General features: G+C 46.5%; 1 protein-coding gene across 3 annotated transcripts; it reads right to left on the bottom strand.

The window, feature by feature from the left end:
• Positions 1-624: 624 nt before the first annotated feature.
• Positions 625-25,082, bottom strand: FBXO32 (F-box protein 32). Of its 3 annotated transcripts, none has more exons than XM_030507192.1 (9): positions 24,762-25,082; positions 21,627-21,739; positions 19,865-19,914; positions 19,130-19,222; positions 12,689-12,782; positions 11,636-11,820; positions 8,026-8,208; positions 6,323-6,466; positions 625-5,636 (listed from the first exon to the last, which is right to left on the bottom strand). In XM_030507192.1, the coding sequence occupies exons 1-9, from the start codon at positions 24,875-24,877 to the stop codon at positions 5,547-5,549; spliced, it is 1,068 nt and encodes a 355-aa protein (XP_030363052.1). In that variant the 5' UTR covers positions 24,878-25,082; the 3' UTR covers positions 625-5,546. The 3 variants fall into 3 exon arrangements, 2 of the variants coding, with proteins under 2 accessions (XP_030363052.1, XP_030363066.1); XR_003994493.1 differs by lacking the exon at positions 625-5,636 and adding an exon at positions 7,796-7,940 and having other exon boundaries at positions 6,405-6,466; positions 24,762-24,940; XM_030507206.2 differs by lacking the exons at positions 19,130-19,222; positions 19,865-19,914; positions 21,627-21,739; positions 24,762-25,082 and adding an exon at positions 16,297-16,638 and having other exon boundaries at positions 4,502-5,636.
• Positions 25,083-25,723: the final 641 nt, after the last annotated feature.

The following is a 25,723-nucleotide window of genomic DNA, read 5'->3' as shown; positions in this document are numbered from 1 at the left end:
CTTTTCAACTCCTTTTCACCCATTTACTGGGAGTCCCTTCAGTAGGTTCCTATTCACATTCCCTCTGAGCAGGAGCCTGGGTCAGACTGTTGCAGTCCTGACTAACCAGATGCAATTTTAACTGAAAACAGATAAAAATAACTCACTTGGATAACATGTCCAGGAAAAACAACATTTCCATGAGCCACGGGTTAGAGTTGAAGCTATCAGACCAGAGTGAGCACTGGTGATCTCTTCTGGGGCAACAATCACTCCTGTGCTGTGTCCAGAGAAAACAAGCTCCACATCAGCAGTTTTTGCTAGAAGTGAGGGCTCCATTCACCTCAATGTCCTTCAAGGTACAACGAAGCAACAGCTTTGTCCAGGATGTTCTTCTACTGCCACAACACATGTTCTGGGTGTTCCTCCATCTGGATGTTCCTCATTTGCTTACAGTCACCAGAAGCGTAAGTCTGAAAGGTCACCAACTTCGAAGCAATGAGACGACCAACTCTGTGGTTCACATTGTTTGAACATTTATTGCAATTCAGTGTCAAAAATGTTTTACAAAAATACATTACTGTCTGCACAGAACAGATGTAAAAATCAGAGTTGAACATGCAAGGGAAGAAGAAAAAAAAAGTGCAAATTTATAATGGAAGGATTTTAACCACACAATAATATTAAACAGAAGTCTTATATAAGGGATGCCTTTCACTTCATATCACCTCTAGTTACAACTTTAAGGAAAAACAAAGCAGTACACACGTTCTCTTCCATTTATAAGTAGGTATTTATAATTACTGTAGATTAGTTCCTAAAGATGAGCGTATTTGCTATTTCAAATTAAAATGTTCTCTTGGTAGCAGACCTGTTAGCATTCTGTGCAGCTCATGATGGCTAAAACAAATAATGCAAGTTCCATCCTGCCCTCAGCTGCCCTCCCAGGAGGGGAAGCAGCAATGCTTGGTCGGTGGAGGAGAATCTCCCTCATGTTCAAGGTATTAATATACTAGAGACTGCGTGTGTCAAGGACAAGATGGATTTGTTCTCCCTAGGGCCAGATCCTGCAAAGCTGATTACCAGCACCCAATTTCTATCCCATGTGTTCCTCCAGTGATTTCGTTGGTAGGTAAAGACACTCACACAGCCCAGCAGCCACATGCTGACAGCTTGTGTGACAGTCTTCAGAGCCTTTAACAAGCATCGTTATAAGCCATGAGCTGGAAAAAGCAGACCACCAGAGACCCAAGCCTTGTAACAGCAAGTCTTTATCAATCTAATCAGCCACCAGCTCCACAGGCTGTGTGTTTTTGCAAGCAGGCCAGCTAGGAAGAGTAACATTTTAATTTAAAGCTATGTCTTTTTGGCAAAGTGCTGATCTATAGGGAAACTGTGCCATGGGTTTGTAAGAACAACTGCAGAGGACAATGCTGGTTTGCTATACTGAGCAGGAGAGAAGTGTGAAACAGCACATCTGATTTATTAGCTACATAAGAGAATTTGAAATGTTCCTGCTCTAAATCACATTTTAGCTACTAAGGGCCAAGGAATTTTCTGGGCAGGGAAAGCTGGTTTAGTAACTGCATATGCCATAGAAGGTGACAGCTTAGCAAAGGTAATTGAAATCAAACAGAAATGGGAACACAAACAGTTCAAAACCTGGGGGCAAAGAGAAATAATACAAAAGATATTCCCATATACAGAAAGTGGCAGGGTGCAAATAAATGTTTACATACAAAGCAGGATCTTCAGAGCAATACAAGTTTTCCTAAGCACTTTACAAAATAAAAGGATCTAGAAACTCCCACAATTAAAAAAAGAAACCCAAACAATACAAGAGGAGGTACACATGTTTTATGATCAATCTTTACCATACCGTAGTCAGTATAAAGGGCTTAAGGTATGTACAGCTGAAATTACACCTCTTGAAGTGGCAATCACATTAAAACAAACTCCAAATGCCTGCCTCTTCTAGAAAGCTGAACTGCAATCTCTGGGATCTCTCCCTTCCTAAGCCACCTCCTTCCCCTGCGTGGATCTATTTATCCTCTTCACAGCACCATGTTCTACACTGCTGCACTGGTTAACACATCCTCTGAAGATAATGAGATTTCTTTGGATATGCTGGCAGGAAAAAAATAAAAGACAGGAAAAACCCCTCCTTCCACTAACTGGAAGGTGAAATGTCATTTGAAAAGAACATTCTATTTGCAAAATACAAGTAAAAGTCTGTTTTCCCTTCACAACAGCTTTGCCACTATTGTCTTAAAATAAAGAGGTCCTTTTTGCACAAGAGCAGCCTCAAACCATCCAGCCTGGAAGCCCCTGTTATCACTGTCAGTTCTGTTACTGCCATCCTCAGCCAAGCAGATGCCTTTGCACTGCTAAAATACTGATTGCTTTGTTTGTAAGTTGTTGGACTAAGGTATTTGGATGCAACAGCATCTCATTTTAAATACAAGAGTATTGAATTCACCACAATATCTCTCTGTACCAGCCATTCAAAAAACAATGAATCTCCCAAAGATATCAAGGTCTCATTTGACCCTTGCTGTCGCAGGAGGGTAATGACTGAGGCAGTAACTGAATGAGGCTTATTCTGTTTCCTTTTGTTTAGTCCATTTTGTTCTCCAGTACAGTAGTTGCTTGGTTTTCTGCTGCTTTGGACACAGACAGCAATATCCCAGGACCTCACAAGAGCAACACACACGTGTTTGTACGTATTAACAAATAATCTTCGCCTCTTCGACCCTTTAAGATTATATAGTGCTAATAAATAAAAACCCCACCTCTAACTGAAGTTTTATAAAGATGAGCCTCAGTTGCACATTATGTTGTGAGCATGACTTGTGGTCTCTGGGCAGAGGACAGAGTAAACTCTGCTCAAGACCAGTGAAGGGCTGATAGGGCCAATGGGTAATGCTCAGACATTCCCAAATCACAGTTAGATGCTGAGATTTTTGTCTTGCTGTGCAGGGAATGCACTAGGCTGTATACAAACCTGAGCTTGAAATTCACCCAGTGTCACAATCTCACAGTGGATAAGTGTCATCTGCTAAGCATGGACTCAGAATAGGCAGAACCCCCCAACATTTCATACTGAAGTAGCACTGCCTTCTAATCAACCATAGTGAGGTTGGCTCACTATGGGTGCAAGACAATGGAACAAACCCACCCCAGGTCAGAGCTGGAAACAGATGCTGCCAAGGGGCACAGGTCCTCTCAGTTCTAGAAAAACAAGCTACAACAATCTCCAAATACAGTGGCAATGCTCCACTCACTTCACTTGCATGTATCTGTCCTTAATGTCCTCATTCACAAAGCCAGATTTCAGCCTCATCTACCCACTGCCATCAATATGGGAATGAAAACAAACTGGCCTCCATCACTCAAACATCCCCCCAAACAAGCACAAGTTCATTTTTCCAAGGTAACAGCTTTTAAATCACTTTCAGTTGACATGAGTATGATCGGCAGGCTTATGCCTTCCACCAGCAAACGGATGGATGGGGCATCAACACCAAGATAAAGCTCTCTATGCTGCACGCGTTTTCTCCTCATCTCCGGAGGGTGCCAAGCTCTGGGCTATGGCTAAGGGTGCACAGGCTCACAGAGCTCTCTTGGGTTTGCTGTTGGAAGGCAGAAGGTAAGTTCTCGTCAGCATTTTCCTGGTTTTCCTCCCCCCTTCCCCAGTGCTCCACCTAGAGGCAGCTTTTTTTCCCTTTTTGCATCTCTTCCAAGAATATGCAAAGTGATTTAGTTTGCAAAAATGCAAATACTGTCAATTTTTAATATAAACAGCTGCAGAAAAGTGTTGAAAGTCAGTTATAAAAATGTAAAAAAAGGAACAGAATATTTAACAATAATTAACTCAAGTAGTTCTTCCTGAATTGTCCTGAGTACTCCACTTCCTCACAGTTCTTTGTACATAGGCACACACAACCCACTCTTTACCCTTCCAAGGTATCCTGCTTACATCAGCACAGAGAAAGTGCTGTACAGGAAATCTACTGGCAAACAAAAACCTTTCCATATCTTGTTAGATATGAGCTCGATGCTTCGAGCTCCACTGTAGGGAAAAGTGAAGCATTGTATGCAACAGAGGAGACGTTGAGCCAGATCATGGCCACAGTGAAATTAGTTTGGCCACTTACTCGACAGGACTGAAAGTTTAGCGCTAGGCTGGTGTTAGATGATCCCATAAAGCAGCTCAGCACTGGAAGTGGAAGGGATTAGGCTGGGTCTTTGGTTATTTCTCTGTGCCAGTAGCAAAGATGCCAAGTGCCATGCTGGAAATCCCTTGCTTACGCCAGTCTTGATTGCTGTTTTTAGGAAAATGCTGACCAGTTTCTTCATGGGGCTTGGACTGGATGGCCTCTGAAGGCCCCTTCCAACCCAAACTATTCTATGATTGTATGCTGTCTCACTCATCACCCTAAACTCCAGTAGTCTGAAATGAAACATGATGCTGCCAGTCTCTCAGTGACTAAAAACTGCATAATTTCACTAGATTGGATGATCCAGTTCTCCCTGTATTTTACCTGCCCCAAGATGACTGAATTCACTTGACAGCAGTGGGAATACAGAGCAGTGTTGGAAAACATGGGCTGGAAGAACCAGAGTCTAACCTTACTTGGGATTTCAACCAGTGTAATTAACCTAGTGGAGTTGATACGGATTTACATGATGAGATTAAATCCAGTCCTTTGTTTCTGTATAATAGAACTTCCTCCCTTTTAGATAACCTTCATCCTTGCGGCTTCTCTTTTTCCCTTTTGCTTAGTCTTTCATAAACCCAACAAATTAAAAGAGGATGGAGTAAAGTCTTAGGTATTTCTATGGTGCCTATCATCTAGGCATTTGAGCACAGAGCAAGAAAACTAATATAAAGAGGTAAGCATTAACACAAGAAAAGATGCTTACTATCACAAACATTTCCCTTTAAATCATTGTACAAAATACAAAAGTTCACATTGTACACTGGATTTTTGTTTGAAAGGTACTCAATCTGTTAGAGGTAGAAAGCGGTATGTTGCCATTCTCTCTCACAAGTAGGCTAGAGTTCCAAGTATTTCAGAATGTGTCCTTCAAAAACAAAAGTTAAACTTGTCACAGGGATATTTTCATAAATATTTTTAAAACACCATATTTATAAATACGTATGCTAAATAAAACCAGATGGAGGAACAGTTCAACAGTCCTAGCCTCGTATTGCTGTCTATGAGAAACAAACCAAAAGAGTTCTCAAATGGTTGTGGGGCAATTTCATTTTTAACTTCTAAAAAACCAAAAAATGAAGTTTTTTGCCCTGTATCTTGTACTCTGATCATAAAAAAGGGACTCTGTACAACGTGCTGCATTTATACACCAGTCCTATGGAAGTCTGTATTCCTTAAGTGCTGCGCGTCAGTGAGCAACTTCACCTTTCACCTCCGAGATCCTCTTGTTCCTTGACTCAGGAGCTTCGAACAGACATGAATATTTACACTATTTACAAACGGAGTGTCCAAGCTCGGTGGCATAAAGTGTCCTGTAAGAATCGCATAAGCTGCGGTGACCCAAGTTCAAAACCTGAACAAGTTGATAAAGTCTTGCGGCGAAAGAGAAGTGGAGCAAGTCTCCGGGTTGTTGGCTGTGCAGGGGTGATCAGTGCCCTGGGAAAGGAGAAAACAACTCCATTTAGAGAGACTGCAGAAAGGGTGCCAGAGCATCAGCCAACTTAGCACTGCCCCCTGCCAGATATCCTGCCCGCAAGCAGAGCAGAGCCCAGAATAATATTTCTACTCTCCAAAGCAGACAGTCAGAACTGGGCTTCGTGTATTAGGGGCTACTGGCACGTCATAGGAAATAAAACAAGCAAAGATCCAATTCATTCTTTTCCCCTTTTCCGAGGGATGAGAGGCTGGAGCCTACCATAGCTGGAGTTTAACTAGAGACCTGCCCTGGATATCACCACAGCAGCCAGCAGATTTTTGTCTAGGCTGTTCTGTAGCTATCAGCTCTTGTTCCAACTAATCCTGTTGCCAAGACCTCCACCTTCAAGTAATGGGTAGGAGGAGTTGCTGGCAATGCTAAGGTGATTTACTGCAGGCAGCCCTACAGTACGCCCATTTCCCTCCCCTCTGGCCTTGAAGGCCACTACTCTTGTTCAAGATAAAGATGGGATCTCAAGCACAGGGGACAAAGGGCCTTGACAGCTGAGGGAGGATTAAGATGTAGGAAAACACTAGGTTATGGAGGCAAAGGAACCACAGCACCCCAAACCATCTGCAATCAGACAAAGCACTGGGTGCCCCATGGCTCCTGCCCCAATCAAATCTGCCCCACCAGCACCTCACACCTTCCAGGAGAGGATGTGGCAGTGCCTGCAGAGCTGCAGCGTGTCACCATACTGCTCCTTCCGTGGGTAACACCTTATGAGCTTGAAGTACATCTTTTTCCAATCCAGCTGTCCCTTGTCAGATAAGATCAGCCGTTTGCGGATCTGAAGAGAAAACAACAACTGTAGCAGATCAAAAAAGACAATGCTTTGTTCTTCCCAATTCATGTTCTCCTCTTCCTCACACCCTTGTGAGGTCCCACAACAGTTCCCAAGAAAGCTCCTGCTTTGAATATCCAGCTATAACCAGCTTTCTGATAGCAACAGCCTCACCTGACACCATTATCAGGGTCTATCCCCATTTCATGAACATTACCATATGAAGCCTGAAACACTAGGAGCTATTTTACAAGTACTTCAACCACAGCTTCTGGCTGGCAGGACAGTGAGTACAGTTGCATTTAACAGTTTCAGAAGTTGAGGTATTTTGCTCCTTCACTGACTTGTGGAGTCAATGGTTTGTCACACTAGCTTGGGCAACACCCATCTTTAAGGGCTCATTAGTTGCAGAGACTGGGTTTGAATTAACTTCCCCAGAGTCACTTCCAAAGTCAGATTCAGAGTAAGCAAATCAAGCCAAGTCAGCAGAGAAACGTGGCACGTGGTCCCTGAAGTGCTGAGGTCTGGTATAAACACCCCAGACATTCACCCATAAATACAGAGAGGGACTTTGGTTTTAAGTTTAGAAGGCCCCAGATCTGGAGCCCACAACATAAGAAGGATGTGGACCTGCTGAAGTGAGTCCAGAGGAGCTCATGAAGATGCTCAGAGGGCTGGAACAGCTCTGCTCTGGAGACAGGCTGAGCGAGTTGGGCTTGTTCAGCCTGGAGAAGAGAAGACTCAGGGGAGACCTTAGAGCAGCTTCCAGTGCCTAAAGAGCGCCTACAAGATATCTGGAGAGGGACTTTTCACAAGGGCCTGTAGGGACAGGACAAGGCATAATGGTTCAAAACTGAAAGGGGGCAGATTTAGGTATGAGGAAGAAGTTCTTCACTGTGAGGACAGTGAGGTGCTAGCACAGGGTGCCCAGAGAAGCTGTGTCTGCCCCATCCCTGGCAGTGTTCAAGGCCAGGTTAGACAGGGCTTGGAGCAACCTCGTCTGGTGGAAGGTGTCCCTGCCCATGGCAGTGGGGTTGGACCCTTCCAACCCAAACAATTATATGATTACCAGCTTGTAAAGGGCTAAAGATGTTTGCCTGTGTAAACTTGGGTACTGGCAGGGCTGTTTTCAACATAGTCCTGTCACCGCAGAACAGCTCAGAGGGGATTTCCTGCTCTAAAGCATCAGACTGTACAACTCATCGCTCATGGACCACATCCACAGAGATTCTCTGTGGGGGTGTCACTCCTTGTCACAACAGGGTCCAGGCTGGAGCACGTTTTCCCCACACACGTGGGGAGAGGAGCAGTTGCATGACTTGCAGTTGTTACTACCTGGATTAGGGTTGAAGTTCACCATATGACTAATTCCTCAGGCTCCTGTTTCAGGAATCATTGGTGTGGCATGCAAAGCCCTCTACATAAATCATCTTCACAGCCATCCTCATGCCAGCCTGTATTAACAGCTTGTGGCACAGCCCTTAGATCCAAGGAGAGTCAATTAAGAGTGTCCTACCCCTGTGTTCACTTGCAAGTGGGGTACAACAAGCAAGTGGTGGCTGTACCTGTCTGTCTGTGAAGTGGTACTGGCAGAGCTTCTTCCACAGCAGCCGGTCTTCGCTGAGCACTTGAAGGTCAGGAGCCACCTGACCAAGGCTAACCAGATCTCTACCATCACTGAGTCGTTGCATGATGTTCAATTGTAAACACAACGGCAGGTCTGTGAAAGTGGTTCCTTTAAAGGCAGGCTGGAAGAGACAGACAAAAATAGAGCTCACAGGAAGCTGAAAACCCAAGTAATTCTGTGTTGCAGTAGAGTTACTGCTTTCTTAGCATTGCTCTTCAGATAGAGAATACGCTGTAGTTACCTCTTTGAATAAGGAGACATTTTACATAGAGATATTTAACCTTTTGCCCCAGAACAGTTTGAAATACCTTCAAGGATGAGGCCACATACATGCAATACAGTAGTTAGAAGCAGAGTTGCACTTCAACCCTCCTCCTCCCCTTTTTGTGCATCCCACATCCATACTTATGAGACTCTGCTCCCAGAAGCACCACCACCAGCTTTCACTACAGCAGGACATTGGCTACATCGTGGTATCAACTATAAACCATCCAGGTCTCTCCACCATGAGAGAGATCAGCATTACTTCTCAAGTTCAGCCTCACGTTACACACATTGCTGGGAATCTCATGCTCTTCTGACATGTGTTTTAGCTTATGTTGTCACAGGGCCCTGCTGTAACCACAGCAGTGACTGATGAGTACCCACAGCAGGGTTTTTCCCTGCATGTCTTCCCAGGTCACTGCTGGCAAGACTAAATGTGAACACTTGAAGGATCTGCCCCTTTCCCATCAGCTGCAGCCATGGCTTTCCAGGCTGTTCAGCCACACCAGAGCACATCCTAGCCTACAGAGACAAAAGCCACCTTCACACCCCATCCACCTTTGCCTGGTCTACATGGGGTGGACTGTTTTGCAAGTCATCATGGTGGCACAGCTCCAGGACAAATTGACCACGATGGATCTGCAGGCCCTGCACTTGGGGGAAATCCAAGGCACACATGGGAGTAAGGCATCAGCAAGGACCACAACCCGGACTCCAACTGCTCCAAAACCAGCCCCAGCCTTATTAAGGCAAACAGCAGCTTTTAGGATTAGGCCCCAACGAAGAAACAATGTTAGACAGATGTGCCAAGTTTATCATTTACCCTGTAGAGAGATGCTGCTATTTTAAGTCACAAAGTCACAGCACCCATCTCACAATTGGCAGAGCTATTAACCGTTTCAAACAAGAAGCACGCGGCCCACCATCAGCAGGGGAACACTGCATGAAGCTGCTTTTAATCATGTGCTTCCATCTCCAGTCATCCCATGTGAAACTCCACAGGCACAAGAAGTATGTGTGTACACAAACAGCTCTCACCTTCCCTTCAGTGCCCTCATCACCAGCATGCCCAGACCATGCAGCACTGCCCAGCACCTGCAAGTCCCACAGCTTTTCAAAGGCATCATTTTTGGCCGTCTCCACCAGCAACAGGCCTGAAACTAATGCTCCAGGGGTGAACTGTCTCTGCCACCTCCAGAGGGCATTTCTACCCATGACAGCCTGGGTCTTATTTTGGGGTAGGAAGAATGCATTGAAGCCTTGTACCACCTCCCATTGATCTCCCTTGCATTCTCCTGCACTCTCTACCTACAAGCTTTGCTACGGCACAACATGCAAGACTAAGCTCAGAGACTCTTGGGTCAAAAAAGTCCCAAAGCTCATGCTTATGTCTTACTTCTAAAGAAACCAGAGTGGCTCAAGCAAATCATTACAGGTTTTCTGAGTCAGGGCCAAAGACTTATCTGCTACTTCTTTTCCCTCAGTGCGCCTTCCCAGGACTTTCAAACATTACTTTTTTTGGAGAAGGAACACAGATGAGATCAGAGCAGTTTGCTGTCATTTTCTGGACAGAGTTGGTTTTGTTTTTTTTTTTTTTTAAGCAGCTCGAGCACACAACATTTTGCAAGTTTCTTTATTTTAAAGGTTTAGATCTTGGCTGTTGCAAGACATTTCCCCCCCCTCCAGAAATACCAGGAGCACTCAGCGCACTGTGAGCAACTGGCTTGTTCTTCCTTTCTCTAAACTCAGCTGGTTTTGTTCTAACTTGACCTGAAGCCATCTTCAGGGGTGTGAAATTATTTTTTTTTTGCAAGCTCACATGTTTTATTTATTCTAAAAAAGCCTGTAAACATCCATGTAAGTACACATAAAAGAGTTCTGTCCACAAGCAATATTTTCATGCACTTTTGTCTGGATAAGCAGAGTTCTTTGAAACACTTGTCTGTCTTTTATGAGTTCCTAAAGCAGAGGGCAGCAGCGCCCGGGGCAGCAGATGCCCGGGTGAGCTGAGCCTGGCAGTGCCCAGGCACAGGGCAGCTCCCCAGCTCACAGACTTGCTGTGCCCCAGAGCCACCCCACAGCTGGGCCAAGTGCTTCCCCTGCAAGACCCATCCCAAGAGCTGCACACCGGGAGGGACAGCAGAGCTAGGGACTGCCTGACCACCATCAGATGAGGCACTGCTGCTTTTGCAGCTCTTCAGACTCCCCAGAGTTCATCTCTTGTGTCCCTGTTGCCTGTATCACTTAACTGAAGGACTGGAAATCGTTCCCTGGTGTTCCCAGAGAACAGCCATGTAAAGTGATGAAAGCAGGCCCTTTGCTTAATCCTTTGCAAATGTCTCTCTGGTTGATCCACCAGAGAAAAAGGTGCTCTTTATATTCTCTTGAGCCATGAACTTGGTGTGCTCAAGTGGGAATTTCACAGTCCAGTTCACTACAGAAAAGCCCTACAAGGGGCACGCCAGAGATCAGCCGTGGGGGAAAGCTTTATCATTTCTGTGGATTAGATATCCATTCAAAGTGGAGAAAGTGCCTAGACATGGTCCTGGGCAACTGGCTGTAGATGTCCTTGCTTGAGCAAGGGTGTTGGACCAGGCTACCTCCAGAGGTCCCTTCCAACCTCAACCCTTCCGTGATTCCGTGAAATGGAGCAAATTCAGACTATTCCCATGCAAAGCCAGGTTAGGAATTTCTCAATACATCTTTCCCAGCCCCACAGGCACTGCTGAAAAAACACATTGTGAAAGCAGGACTCATCTGGCTACAACAGGCAGCTCCACACTATTGGAAGAATCACTGATGTTTTCAGCCAGGAAGCATGAAGTTACACAGCTATTTGGAAATTTGCATTTAATTTACAGATTAAACAAATCTAAAAACCTCAACTATCTGATAAACAAGTTTTGATGACAACGTCTCAGTTTCAGAAAGATTGAGCTGACTTTTCATACTGAGGCCTAGTCTCTGAAGGCTCTCAAGAGGGGGAGGTGGTTTCCTGCCCAGCTCTGTTTGCACAACACTTCATGGCCATTAAGGAGTCAAACCACGGTCTGTGACCAGTAACAGTGAGCATGGTCCTGGGTCATGTACATTGAGTTTGATTTAAGGGACACAAGTAATGCTAGGAATGCATCCAGTTATTTTGGCAACTCCAGTTCCTTCTCCAGCACTCTGTGCTTGCACTTGGGAGTACAGTGGGATGCAGTCACCTAAGTGAGAGCTGCTACATGAGAAGGTTTCACAAAGGAGCCACATTATTTTTAGCTTTCAGGATTTGTGCTTACCCTGGTGATCTGAATGTTGTTCAGCTGCTGCTGCCAGTGGAGAATACTCTCCATCCTGTGCACCCACATGTTGATGTTTCCAACCAGGACAGACTTGCCAACCCGTTGAACTAACGTGCAGAGGGATGTATAGAGGGTCTGCAGCAATTCCCGTATTAGCCTGATGTTCTGCTGATCTTCAAGGACTTTGGAAGAACAGGAAAGGTTAAAATTGGAAACCGCCCAAATCCTTTTCTAAATCTATGTGTTTCTAAGGCAAGTCAAATTATCTGCTATAACCCCACAGGGCAGGAAGAGACAGCCTGTGCTTTTCTTTTTAGAGGAAAGCACTTAAACATTAGCCAGGCACAGTAGGTTAGACAGCAGATGGAAAGAGATCCTCCAGGATAAGCAGATAAGCTATCTGCCCTTTCTGCATCACTTCCCATTTCCCACCACTGGCAAGCAGCCAGTTTTCCCCTCTGATATCCATGTGCACCTCTTCCCCATCTACCCCAGCTGATGTGCAGGGAGACAGCTCAGGATCTCCTTTCTCATTACATATACACACACCAAGAGGCTGCTCTCAATTCCCAGGCTTCAGACAGAGCTGGAGCATCAGGGAGGGGAATGCCACATGTCAACCACAGTTCAGCCCCCCCAGGAGGTAAAGACAGCTCTGGAGCTTTCCTTCCCTCTGGAGCAGTGGGAGCACTTGATGATACAGCAAACTGGCAACAAGGCGGCAGCAGAGGCTGCAGATAGGCTGGGGGCAGGAGCAGCCATCTCTTCTGCAGTCAGAAATAGGACTCAGTAGGATGCAGAAGGGGTGGTAGCAAGGAAAAGGAGGAATCGCCTCAGATACCTACTGGAATACAGCCATTTCCCACTCGCCCCCTTCTCCAGTCCTTCACTGAGAGAAAGGAAAACCAGGACTGCACTACAGAAATAAGCAGCGGTGCCCCTCTTCGCCCATCTTGTATTGCCTGGCTGTTCTCAAGGATGTGGTTCACACAGGATTGCAGATTAGATCAGACCCACCTCCTCCTCCCCCTCACCACTTCTGTTTCTTACCTTTCTGCACCACTTTCTCCAAAATGTTCATGTAGTTTTTCTGGGCAATGCCACTCAGTGACGTCAGCTGAGACTTTGCTATCAGCTCCAGCAGCTGTGGATAAAAATAGAGGTTGCAAGCCTCAGAGCACAGAGATAACTTTCTAATCTTGACTCCTGGTCACATGACACAGCAAAACAGTCCACGGACTTGTTTGCTGCTGGAAAATAAAAGGGAGACAGAACGACAGAGCAAACTAATGCAAACGGGGAGGAGAGCAGAGGCCAAATAATTAAACCCACATTGAAGGGGGGGAATAAAGGCGTTCTAATGGTCTTGGGGGCGGAAGAAAACTTGATTTCATGGTTCAGAGATGCAGAGAAACCACAGAGCAGCGCTGAGACTGGCGGCCTCTATTCACACCAATAGAACAACGAACAGCCAACGTCACTGTCCTTCACTGGGGCATAAACAAGCCCTGTCATAAGGGAACACGAGCGAATGCCTGTTTGGATGGGGATATTATTGATGGAGCATTAATGAGAATCAGACTCCACGATTTACGTCAAGCTCCTGGGTTGCATGGGTTTTGTCAGAGTGCTGTCACTATGACAGAAAGGTTGAGCACTGTATTAAAAGCAGCCTCCTCCCGCCAACAAATTCCTATTCCCCCAAGGTTTCCTCCCCTGTTCAGCTCTTACAGCTGAAACACCAACCCACCTTTCCCTGTTTGTCCTGTTTACTTTTTAACCTCCCCTAATGGAGGTCTCGCTTTTACTTTCCATTAGGATTTGTTTCCCATCACTGATCTGACTCACGTACAAGCTGAACACTGAATTTGGGCTGCAGATGCTAAAGGAAACATTTCCAACAGGGAAGATGCCCTCTCCTTCCCACCTCTACCACCACAAGAACAGCTGTGGAAGTTTCCTATGGATCATGCACTGCAGAACATGTGGCCTGTGATCTTCCAAGCCTTCCTCCCTTCCCCCAGCATTATATAAATACACAGGCTGTCCACGTGTCAGTCCATTTGTTTTGGATGTACATAGCCTTCTGTTTTAATTTAGAAAGGAAAGGGAAAACCTTTTATGCTACAAGTCAATCAACACGTTACCACATGACTAGCTTATTAATCCTTTATCATCTGCAGCTACAGTATCCAGTTGCTGGCACTGCAGAGCCCAGAGAAAGTGCAACTACTTGTGTCAAGTAACTAAGATGGCTTTTGACAAGACTTGATAAGTCATGAGCTGAGCTGTTTGCCCCGCTGAAAGAATGACAGGAACGTATCCAAAAAGTCACCGGCAGCTTGCCATGAAGCAGGGACCTGGGGAGAGGTGTCTCTGCAGTCATTCGCCTGCTCTGCTCGCATGTGACTGCCACTTAGGAGCAGTGAAGTTGCCTTGAGTGACTGATCTTCTTCCTCTTGATTTCCAGGCCAATGCCATCATCAGATGGCTTTGAGTTTACATGCTATTAATATCTTGTACCTCGCATGACCAAAAGAAAACAAGATGAAAAAAGACCTGTGCTAGCTCCTGTGAAGGGCAGGCTGCCTGGTTTCTTGGCTCATTTGAGGGCAAACAAGAGGTGCAGGAGTTGGGTAATATATGGTCCACAGGCATTAGTGGATCTTCTTGCTATATCGGCTAAACTGAGACGACAATAACAAGATACTCTTAAAAACAAGGCAGTTTGCAAGATGCTTGAGCTGTTTTATAAAAGGTCTTTTCTTCATTTTTTGAAATACTGGAGGAGTAAGTAGAAAAAATATCAGTGCCCCAAAGTAGCCTGTAATACTCCGCTTACATTGAACTGTTCAGCCTTTAGACCTTTGATTGTAGTGATCAATTCACCAGACTCCATCTGTACATTAGCCACACATGCACTCAGATCAGCTCTTCTGTGCACAAACAACTGCTGTCTCCAGATTGCACCATTCTGGAATTGGCACAGAGACAGCTTCCTCCAGGCTGGGTGTTAGCAATGTTGTGCCCATTACTGAAAACACCAAAACGCACCCAGTGATAAGCATCACGTAATGCAATACTGTAGGAGTGAGACGCCAGGGCCATTCTTTAAGAACAAGGATAAAAATCTCAGTTCCTTGAAGAATGGCTGAATTAATTTTGTCCCAATTTAGCAGAGGAACAGATTCAAATTTGCCTTGTCTGTGTTTATCAATTTATGTTCAGTGAACCAGCTCAGATATCATGTGTCACCTCCCTTTCCCTGCAGCAATAAACACAGGATGAAATTCCATGATAACTACATTGTGAATACTTCTAGGACTGCTCTGCAGGGACTGCTGGCTGAAGCAACTGGCTTAGCCCTCCAAACCAAGACACTTTTTCTTCTTTTGTGCTCATGTAATACACAAAAACCAGGTAAGCAATACAGTTTCTCCATGTCCCACATGCTCCAGTGCATTGAGGGTCTTAGCCTTGACACAGACCCAGAGTATGGTCTCTTAATGGACTGCCAAACTGGGGTCTACAGCATTACAAGAAAGCAAATCAATGTTGCCACTTGCATAATACAGACTAAGAGCAAACTGATGAGTTCAGATTAATGCTGAGTAGGCTAAAAAGGCTGGAGAGCTGCAAGCATGTGTTATGATGCAGTTGCATTAAGTCCAGCCCACGCTCAACTGAGAGGGACAGATGGTAGGAGAGAGTGCACAGGGAAAGGTTAAGAGCAATTTTAAAAGGCCTGCTTTCCAAAACTACTAAGTGATCACATTCCAGACGATTTTAACTAGGGCTGGGAAGTCTGCAAGACCTTCTGAAAACAGGGCATTAGATCCCAGTTCACTCTTTCAACTCCTCAGAAGTTGATAACGGTGACTGGGTAGCTTCCCCAGAAAATCCTTCCTACCATCTCACCCATATGTTGTGTGCTCTCAGAGGTCTCCAGAGACACAAAGGAAGGGCAAGAGGTGCAGTGGGCTATTCCAGAGCATCTGAAAAGCTGGCAGGAGGTAGCATCTTCAGCAGCAGGGCAATAACCTGCTCACTTCCCTGTGAGTGTGATGCGGCTCCTGCTCAAACCCCACTAGCAGGCAGCCTAAAGCAGTTGGTGCAATGAGCCACTCAGCTCCAGGAGCAGAGCAGGTCCTCCTCCCACGAGCACAAGGGAAAACCCCAGCAAACACAACACTGCCATGTGGCAGGGAATAAAGGCCCTGTTTCAGGACCACGAGAACATATGACATGAGTCATACACAGCAACTACTGTGCACAGCATTGCTTAGACCTGCTACAGCCACATGGCCCTTCTGCCACTGTCTCCATTCAACACCAGGGTGTGTGGGCAATCCAGTACCCCAAATAACCCACAGCTACGGGCTTAAAGCACAGGGAGCCAGAAACCCCTCAGCAGGTCTGCTGCACCCAGCAGAAGGGTGTAACCTTGACTCAAAAAGAGAAATGACGGGTAATTATTAAAATCACAAGTCTTAAACTACTCAAGTGTAAATCCCCCTTTGAGTACCTCAAAGCAGCTATAGAGAACCTGGACTGCACCCTGTGGGGAGCCAGAAGCTCCTCCTGGTTGGGGACTATAATCACACCTGCACTGCTTAAGAAAAATGTATTGCAATGAAAAATTCCTCCTCCAGCCCCATCTTGTTCTCACAGCCCTTCACTTTGTGGCTGAAATGTCACATTGGCTTTCGGCTTGGAGGTAGAGCAAGAGCAAAGCCAGTTATAATGATTTACAGTACAGGTGCTGACAGATCTCCATGAGACAGCATTGAGCTGATTCTTTCAGCACAGCATAAATCCAGGACTCCTGGAGCTAACTGCTGTAAAAACATAACGAATTTAAGAGACCACTTTAGCAGGCTGCACGCTATCTAGATCATGTTATTCCACAAGAACTGTGCCCATGCAGCTTAACCTGACCTAAGCTTTTATGATCAGAAACAGCACCTTCCCTGGAGATGTTACTGCACAACCATCATACAGGTCTTCCTGAAGCAGCCTGTAAAACATCACTGTCATCTGAACAGTGTTCCCAAGGGAGAACAAACATCTTCTGGGCTGTAGGCACTTTTGTCTTTGCTCATATTACTTATGCTTACAGAACACTTCCAGTCTTTAAGACCAGAGAAACCAGGGCTGCTTTGAAACGAACAGTTTGGGTCCTCTGTATCAATCACTTCCTTACTAGCTCTAAAACTTTGTCCTGTAACACATAGGCAGATGGTGTAGTTTAAAAGATCAGCAAGAACCAAGTCCTAGCAGCAATGCCTAGACTTAGTACTTCCAGCACTGTATCATCAGACTGTCAAGATAAGATTGATGTTGGAAGAGAATTTCTTCAGTTATATGAACTCACTGGCTACATGAGTACCTGCCAAGCTTCTTGCAGCTCACACCACCTCAGAGGTGCCCATTTGATCAGCGCACTGTTAGTATTAGTTTGGGAATATCTTAAGCAGCAGACACTTCTGTATGATAAGAAAATCAGCACCAAAGCCACTGCAGCACATAAGTTCAGAGAAATTCAGAAAGGAATGCTTTCAAAAAAGACAAGTTGATGCTCAGCTGAAAGCCCATTTTCCTGTCAGCAGTGATGTAGCTTATTTCTCTACAGGGCAAGTTCGGGTGTAGCCAACAGAATCCCCAGCCTGCAGCTGTTTCTCTCCTCTTTTCTCCTACAGACATCCTCATATTCTTCCCCAGCCTCCACCTCTAAACTTTCCTCCTTGGAAAGCATTTGCTTGATGAACTAAGTAGCGTGACATTAATCAGATACCCCAAGCAACGGATGGAACTAGAGAGAACAAGGGAGGGAAGGGAAAAATGTTATGCCTGCCAATGTTCAAAGGCATTTTCCATGTGACAGTCTGCTCATCTGGGTGCTCTAGGAGGTCTGTGATTTGCAAAGGACCATAAACAAGATCCACATCTAGGCAGAGCTTTTCGTGAGTAAATCTGGCCCATAAGGCACTTTATGAGCTACTATCCACCGGAGACTTGGCTGATAGAAGCCTTTCATTTTAAGAAGCCAGTTTTATGTTTGATCCATGGTGCCAGGTTTAATACCTTCTTTAATCTGCCAAACCACAAGTCAGCCTCAATTAGGAAGCTTCATACTTCTCAGTAGTGCTGTATCCTTAAAACTACCAAGGGGAAAACTATTCTTAAAAGCTTAGAAGAGAGTCAATCTGCAGAAACAAGGACACATATTGACTTCCATACAGAAAACTGCTATTTTGGACACAGCAGATTTGGGATGCTTTGATGGGAAAAAGGGGGAAGAAGGTCAGCCAGAGCCTCCCCACCAGACCACACCAGCCTCACTGAAATTTCTGTTTACTGTTCAAAACATTAAATGGGAATTCTGCTCAATCATTGCAGTCTCATGCAAGATACCTTCCCAGCCTGACAGAGGTTTCCACAGGCTCCTTGTCACCTAGACAAACCAAGGTGAACCTACTCAGATCACTTCTTCCTTAGACACTTCATGACATTTGACTCAAAGGGAAAGCAATACCAATGTTGCTTGCTCCAGAACCTAAAACCTGAACAGCTGGTGCCTCACCAGTGATCAGCTGCTGATGAGATGTGAAAAGGAGCTGTTTATAAACAGCCTCAAGTTAATAACAGATTTTTTTTTTAAGCTTATTGAATTCCAAACCTTGATAAGCATCTGAAATTCAAGATCAATTTGCAGATCACATGCACATAAACATACAAGCATCCACAGCCCTTGAGACAGTAGCTCTCCAACCACTACCACCCCCCTCAGCCACACAGAGCCAAATGATCTGTTACACAAAGCCAGAGTATGGGCAACCTGGGGTTGATGCCTCCTTCCTACCAACTAATGGTGTCAGGACTAACCAAATGCTTCACCCACTGAAACCACCGCCAGCCACACAGGATTTAAAGCAACCACGACCCTTGGCAGAGAAGTTAAGATCAGTGTCTCCCAAGAGCTTCAGTGCATCCTCTCATTCCCAAAATGCTCAGCTCCCCAGGGCCTCTCCTTTATCACTTCAAGCAAGATAAAGCTCCACAGCCCTCACAGAGCTGGAGCCTCCTATGCAAAGAGGTCCCTGCTCTTCTATGGCCTCTGCAGAGAGCCCATGCTCCTTTTGGACTACAGAAATTACACTTAAGATGAACTGAGAAGTAAGGAATGAAAAACTAAGTTTTCTGGGTTTCAGAAATGAATTTCAGAATTGAAAGGTAGTAGGAACACTAGGCTAAGGACAGCCCATCACCTGTGTTACCACCACCAATCTGCCTCTCCATTTCAACAGATCAAAGAGGAGGTTTTGGGCATCTATCAACACAGCTACCATCAATTACTTCATTCAGCAAAGCACAACTCCCCCACTTTCATGCCTGGGCCTCTCTTTGCCAGTGCTTCCCATCACCCAACTGCAGCTCAGTTCGGAGCCTCCACGACCATCACAGCAGAATAAACCTTGGCCTTTAACTCACCCTCACGACATAGTTGAATCTCCTGGAGTCCAGGATAGCACTGGAGAAATCAAGTCGGTTGAAGGCTTCCCCCAGGGTGCAGTAACCATGGCGCTGAGAAGAAAACACAGTCTAGGTCATGTTTTGACCAACATGAGTCCAGACAGCACCGGGTAGATGTGACCCAGGGCAACTCAACTGAGCAAGCTAATGGGTACAAACCATGGGACCAGCTTGCAGCTGGAGGAGGCCTCCCACAGCGCCACACTTACTGACATCAGGAGTGGGCATAGCCAGATGTAGATTATGGTGTTTTCCTCAACAGTGACCTGAGCTTTGCTCATGACCCGTGAATTTATGGGTGAGAATGAGCCACACATTCCCAGGGTTCAATATATAGGGCAAGTTCAGAGCAGTCTCATACGGCTGCTTCTCTCCATGAGCGCAAGCAAGGCGTTGTGATGAATTCCAATGATTTTCCATGTTAGGACTGTTCTGGGTGAAAGCCAAGAGCAGTATTATGGCTTGGTCTGCAAATGGCTGGGTTTTTTTTTTAACTGAGGGAAGCAAACAAGTCATATTTTAAACACATGTACAGCAAGCCCTGGCTCCCTGATTGGGGCTTAAAATCATTACTGAAATTCCAACCACAAGCCAGATCTTCCACTTATCTCTGAAGAGCTTCTGCTGATTTATATCAACACAGTATCTCCCACTGCGTGGAAAATGGAACAAAGAACCTACAGAGGCACTCACCTCTTTTGTGCTCCCCTTGTGAACATAGATCCACTTCTCCTGGTGGAAATCTGTTTGGACAAAAACATTTTGCTCAGTTAACCTCCCACCTCAGAGGGCTGGATCTCTGTTCTGCTCATAACACTCACTGCCCTTTTAGTGCAAACGAAGTTATTTTGTGTTTACACCATCTGCACTTGAAACCAAACCTAGCAACTTGCTCAGCTGCTTTGTTTCCATACTCCTTCATTTGAGACAGCAGCCCTGAGCCTTAGAAAGGGCTTCTGTTTCAGTGACACAGCTCAAGGCTCTAAATGTTTAATCTGCCAGCCACAGATATACCATAGCACCTCCTCTTCTTTGGTCCCAGACACTAAGTGTGGCTGACAGCCAGGTTCTGTTGTTATTGATTTTATTAACTATTCATTACCTTGGTTACAGGCTTGGGATTGAATGTCAAATTTGAAGTTGAGCAAAAATGTCATGAGACACCAGGCATGTGGGAGAGAGCTTTTAGCAGTGAGGTCAGGCTCAGAGGAGCATGCTTGTGCTTGCAGCTAACTTGCTAAAAAAGAAAAACCTATTTGGGACCAAAATTTTCCTATTTCTAATTGCCCCTCCCTTCCCTCAGAAATGGGAGTTGTCCCATCCACTCCCCAAAATAGCTTTCCTGTACCCACCGCACACTAACTTGGTTTGCAGTAGAGTCCTTATTGTAAGCAGTTTTGCTTTACTTTTTGCTCAATCCTCCTCCCACAGGCATTTGACACTGCTTCCACCACACACTGTCAATTCAACAGCTAGTGTAAGCAAAAATTCTTCTCCCTGTCCTGCTAGATGCCTTTCCTTGAAGAAAATACTGTGCTTCTGGAGTCCTTCCATCTAAGGATGCAGCGATGTCACTGCTGCCTGGTACTGTGAGCCCAAGGCCAACCCATCTCAGTTACAGATGTGCAGACCCTGCATCAGGCCCTTTTAAATAGTAGGTCACAGCAGAATCCAGCCAAAAACTGTCATGGTAACATTTGTTTGTTCAGAGAACCAAATACACGGAGGGGCCAGCTTCTGGCACCAGTTTCTGAAATCCTGGGGGATGCACAATGAGCTAATAGTAGTGTGGGAATTGTAACTCATTTCCTCTATGTTTACATTTGTAGCCCTCACGTTGAACTGTAGTACCTATCTTCCAATCAGACCAACACAGACCCTGCTGCCCCTGCAAGCTCCCCCGAGTCCTCCACAGTGCACCATCGAGACCCCTGCTGCTCGCTGAGCACAGAGAGGTTTCAAACCTTCCATTGTTTTAAGTGAGCTGAAATCTTATTTCATTTTTCATGCACTGCGCACACAGAGATAGGATCAAAGCTTGTATTCAGGCTTATAGCCTCCAGTAATGTAGATTAGTGCTCAACATGCATATGGAAGGAAGAATAAATTTAGCCTGTTGTGCACAAGGAAGTCTACAGAGGGGGGGGAAAAAAAAGCCCTGGAACTGGTTCATTTGAATGTACCATAGGAAAAAATTACCCTCCTTCTGACAAACACAAATGACAAATTTGAACACAACAAGCACAACTCCTCAGAGCAAGGATTATAACAGGGGCATAAATCTTCACATTAAACTGTATCCAAGTTCTCTACTTAGGTCAAACTTGGGCACAAAGCCCTTCAAGACACTCTGGAAGGCTTCATGCACTGTGCAAAAAACAGAGATATGAAGCATTTTCCATTCTATTGCAGCAACTCTTAGAAAAAAAAAAAAAAGCCCAAATAGACATCTTACATTGAATCTTGGCTTTGTTATTCAGCAGGTCTTTTTTTCTCTTCTTGGCAGCAACATCATAGTTCAGGCTGTTGAAGAGATTCTCTTTGTTGTGATCATCCTTTTTACAAAAGCTGTGAATGACACAAAGCAAGGATTCTGTTTATTTCTGCAGTCTGCTGAACACTATGTTTCCTGCAAGGAGAGAAAATACACAGGTTTTCACTGGGAGCTCCAAAGCTGCCTCCTTGCAGGCTGCTCTCAAGAAGCCTACATGCAGATTTTGCATCCAGTAATGGTATTTTTAAACGAGCCTCTGGTGTCTCATTTCTGTGCTAAGATACCCATAACAGGAACTAGTAACACAGATCGCAGAGTTACTGCTGGGACACTACTGGGCAGTATTTTCCTTCCTTTAACCTGTTTCTATCTTTAAGTAGCACCATATCCTCCTACTGTAGGTGGTAAATTCCTCTGAGCCAGTCAGACTTCCACGGAAAGACATATTTAGACATCTGAGGACACATATATGCACTGAAAATATTTATTAACAAAAGAGTCCCCCCAAAACATTCTTTCAAGCTTACAAGAAAAGCTCAGCTGAGGTTCAGACTCTGCTGGTGGTTTTCCAAACACCACATAGTAGTGACTATACAAATTAACAGCTAGGATCTCTAGTTCAAAACTGCCCATCTGCTTTTGCTGGAGCTTTGCTGTAACTATATGATTAGTGAGGAGAGCTATAACCCCTTATTTCCTCCAAGGCCAATGAAAGACTATCTATAAAACCGATTTGCATCAACATCTCCACATTCTTCAGACCTGCAAATCAGCAGATCCATGTAGCAATGTGAAACTGGGAAGCCCCCAAGCAGTCACAGCACTGCAGCACAGATCCCTGGGGGAGGCAGCACCCACCAGGAGCTCTCGGAGGACCCTGCACCCAGCATGCTGCCCAGAGCTGCAGGGATGATGTGTGTGCGTGGAGATGCTGTGGGGAAGACAGGAAATACATGCGGGAAAATGGAACAGACACTGCCCCCATTGCCCTAGCAGCTCACAAGGGATGGGAGATGGCTGTCTGCAGGTCTAAATTCAAAGAAGGGTCCCAGGCACCTCACTGCACCTCTCAGTTGCTGTGGCTGCGACACCCCTGGAGCTCTGGCAGGCACTGAAGTGTTGCTGCTCACAGCCCTGGGCAAGCTTCCCCTGCAACAGCCATGAGGAGCCACAAGCCACAAAGCCAGACTGCTTCCTCCACAGACCTCGTGTTCACACTGCCTCCAAAATACAACAGGAGCACCATACCAGCTCACACCTCTGACAGCTACTCAGCACAGGCTCCTGCGAGGGAACAAAACCTGTGGGACAAGGTTCCTTGTCTGCCCTGTTTGCTGTCTGTCAGCACAGCCACACCAGCAGCATACAGGGAAATGAAGTGATCAAGTCAGTTTCAGCGCCACAAGGGACCCAGGCCTCTTCCAGATAGGTGTTCTGGTTTGGCATCTCACATGGCCCCCGACGCAGAGGGATCTTCCCCTGGCTTCAGAACACCAAGAGCCTCAGCTCCCCCTTCCTGCTCCATGTCCCTCCTCACAGATAATGACAACTGCAGCACAGGCACCGCTCCCGCAGGTTCCACCACCACGCTGCAGAAGAGGAACAGCAGCACCAATGCAGGTGGACAGTATTCACAGCAACAACAATCCAGGGAGCCTGACACTTCCACCAGAACCACTTAAACCCGAGTGCAGGACATCTCAGCTGCACATCTCCCCCATCCATGCTGCTCCTTGGTAGGGGGTGACCCAAACCCAAGAACAGTGTGGCAGTGAGGAAGAAGCAGTTTTGAGATGTTCAAGCTCATATTTTATCAGAGTTACACAAAATCAACTATGGGCCAGGTCAACACGCCCCATGCAGTGGCGGAATCCAAGCCCAAGAGCACAAGATGGATCTGCTTTAAATCTTATGTGTCAACAGCACACCCTTGACTGTTGACTTCCTACTGAATGACTCTGTAATCTGAAACCTCCATAACAACAGCAGTGGATGAATTCCAGCATGGGAGGCAGATTATTCCCCTGTTTCTGTACTGCCAGGTTTCCACATGCTTCTCCAAGACATCTTGACAGGTCGAACAGTTGGACACCAGGACCTGGCACTGCAAGGACCTCAGACCGGGGCCAGTATGTCACCTGCTTGCTTTTTAATGGGAAAAGGGATGTATAAACCCACGGCAAAGTCACTATTCCCAACACAATCACGTTATTAACAGCCAGACATTTTTCTACCTATTTACAGATGAGATGCTTTCGATTCTAAACTTCATTTTAATTCACAGCTTGCACAAAAGAGACCTGCTACATAAACATCCTTGCACAATAACATCTCAGCAATAGCTCACAGCAAATCCCTGTTTGCTCCATGTCCCTTTGCCATGGACATTCCTGACTCATCCCTCAGCCCAAACCTGACTGCAAACAAGATGCAGCTCTGAGAAACGTTTGGTTCTGACAGGAGCGATCTAGCCGGAGACCACGAACACCCACACTGCCGCACAGGCTTCCTGCCCGCCGCAGCTCGGGAGTTTGTTGATGTTTTACAGGCAGATTAGTCAAGCAGCACGGAAGGTATATTACTCATGGGATGGGGAAGATTTATGGTTTCAGACACATCATCCCGCTCCAGCCCGAGAGCCGGGAAGCCCCAGGCAGGGCTGTTTCGTGAGGGGGGCACCCCCAGACCTCCGAGGAGAGGCTCAGAGATGCTCTCCGAGAGCACATCGCCCAAGCCGTGGGGCTGCGACTGTTTTCACTCCCCTTTCTCATCCTACAGCCGTAGGGACGGGAGGGACAACAGCCTCCGTGTGCCGACAACCCGGGCCGAGGGAGACGGGCTCTGGGTTCATGACAGAGGGCGGGGGAAAGCCGCCGAGCCCCCCGCCCGCCGGCCCGGCCGCCTCAGCGACACCTATGCCCGGGGATACGGGCAGCCCCGCACAGGAGCCCCCCAGCCCGGGCAATAGGAGTCGCCACCGTCCATCCTACCGACCCCCCCCGACGGCTGCGTGCGGCCGCACCGCGGCGCCCCCTCGCGGCACCGCCGGGGGGGGGGGGGGCAGGAGCGGGGACCGGAGCGAGCCGCCGCCGGTACCTGCTGATGTCTCCGACGAAGCCGCCGCTCTTCTCGTCGAGGAAGCGCGTCCATCCATCAGCCGTCTTCACCCAGCTCTGCCCGGGAGACCGCCAGTCCTGCCCCAGGAACGGCATGGCGGCGGGTCGGAGCGGGGCGACGCCGGCACCGAGACCAGGAGGAGGAGAAGGAGAAGCGGCGGCGGGATGGGCGCCGGAGCGGGCCGGTGCGGAGCAGCGCGCAGGGCAGCGCGCAGGGCAGCGCGCAGGGTACCGCGCAGAGTGCCGCGCAGAGTGCCGGGGGTGCAGGCGCCGGGCCGCGCCGCGCTATTTATGCGGCGCCGTGTTGCCGGAAGCGCGAGGCTGGCCCCGCCCCCGCCGCGCCGCACGTGGCGGTGTTTATCGGCACCGCCCCGCCCTCCGCGAGCGGGCCGAGGGGCGGGGCCTGCACCGCGGGGGGCGTGGCCTGAGGAGCGAGGGGCGTGGCCTGACCGGTAGGGGGCGTGGCCAGCGAAGGGGCGTTCTGAGCAGCGGTGGGGTGTGCGTGAGTTCAAACGCTGCACAGAAGCGTTTGTGTTTGCTTATAAAACATCAAATATCGGTTACAAGTACATATAAACCGAATGTCTTATGCATATTGCAATTCCAGGTGTAATATATATTGCAGATATATTCCTGTATTCGATTTATTGATACAAATAACACAAGCATTTACACAGGTGTGTTTGTTAATGCTTATAAATGTGGTTTATACACTTATGTATCACAAAATTGTGTTTCATTTATAGAAATCTACAGAATCTAAACATACAGACAAATTTAGAACCTTGTGGAAACATGGAGACTATATATAATGTCGTATATGGTTCTATATGGAGAACACTATATATAGAGAAATTTTTCTATGTCGAATGTGTTCTAAATAATGCTTCATATGTATATATTTTATACTTGCATAAAGGTTTATGTATGTTATACATACAT

The sequence above is a fragment of the Strigops habroptila genome, chromosome 1, assembly GCF_004027225.2.
Source record: "Strigops habroptila isolate Jane chromosome 1, bStrHab1.2.pri, whole genome shotgun sequence".
Classification (NCBI taxonomy): domain Eukaryota; kingdom Metazoa; phylum Chordata; class Aves; order Psittaciformes; family Psittacidae; genus Strigops; species Strigops habroptila.
This window is presented reverse-complemented; position numbering and strand designations above follow the sequence as displayed.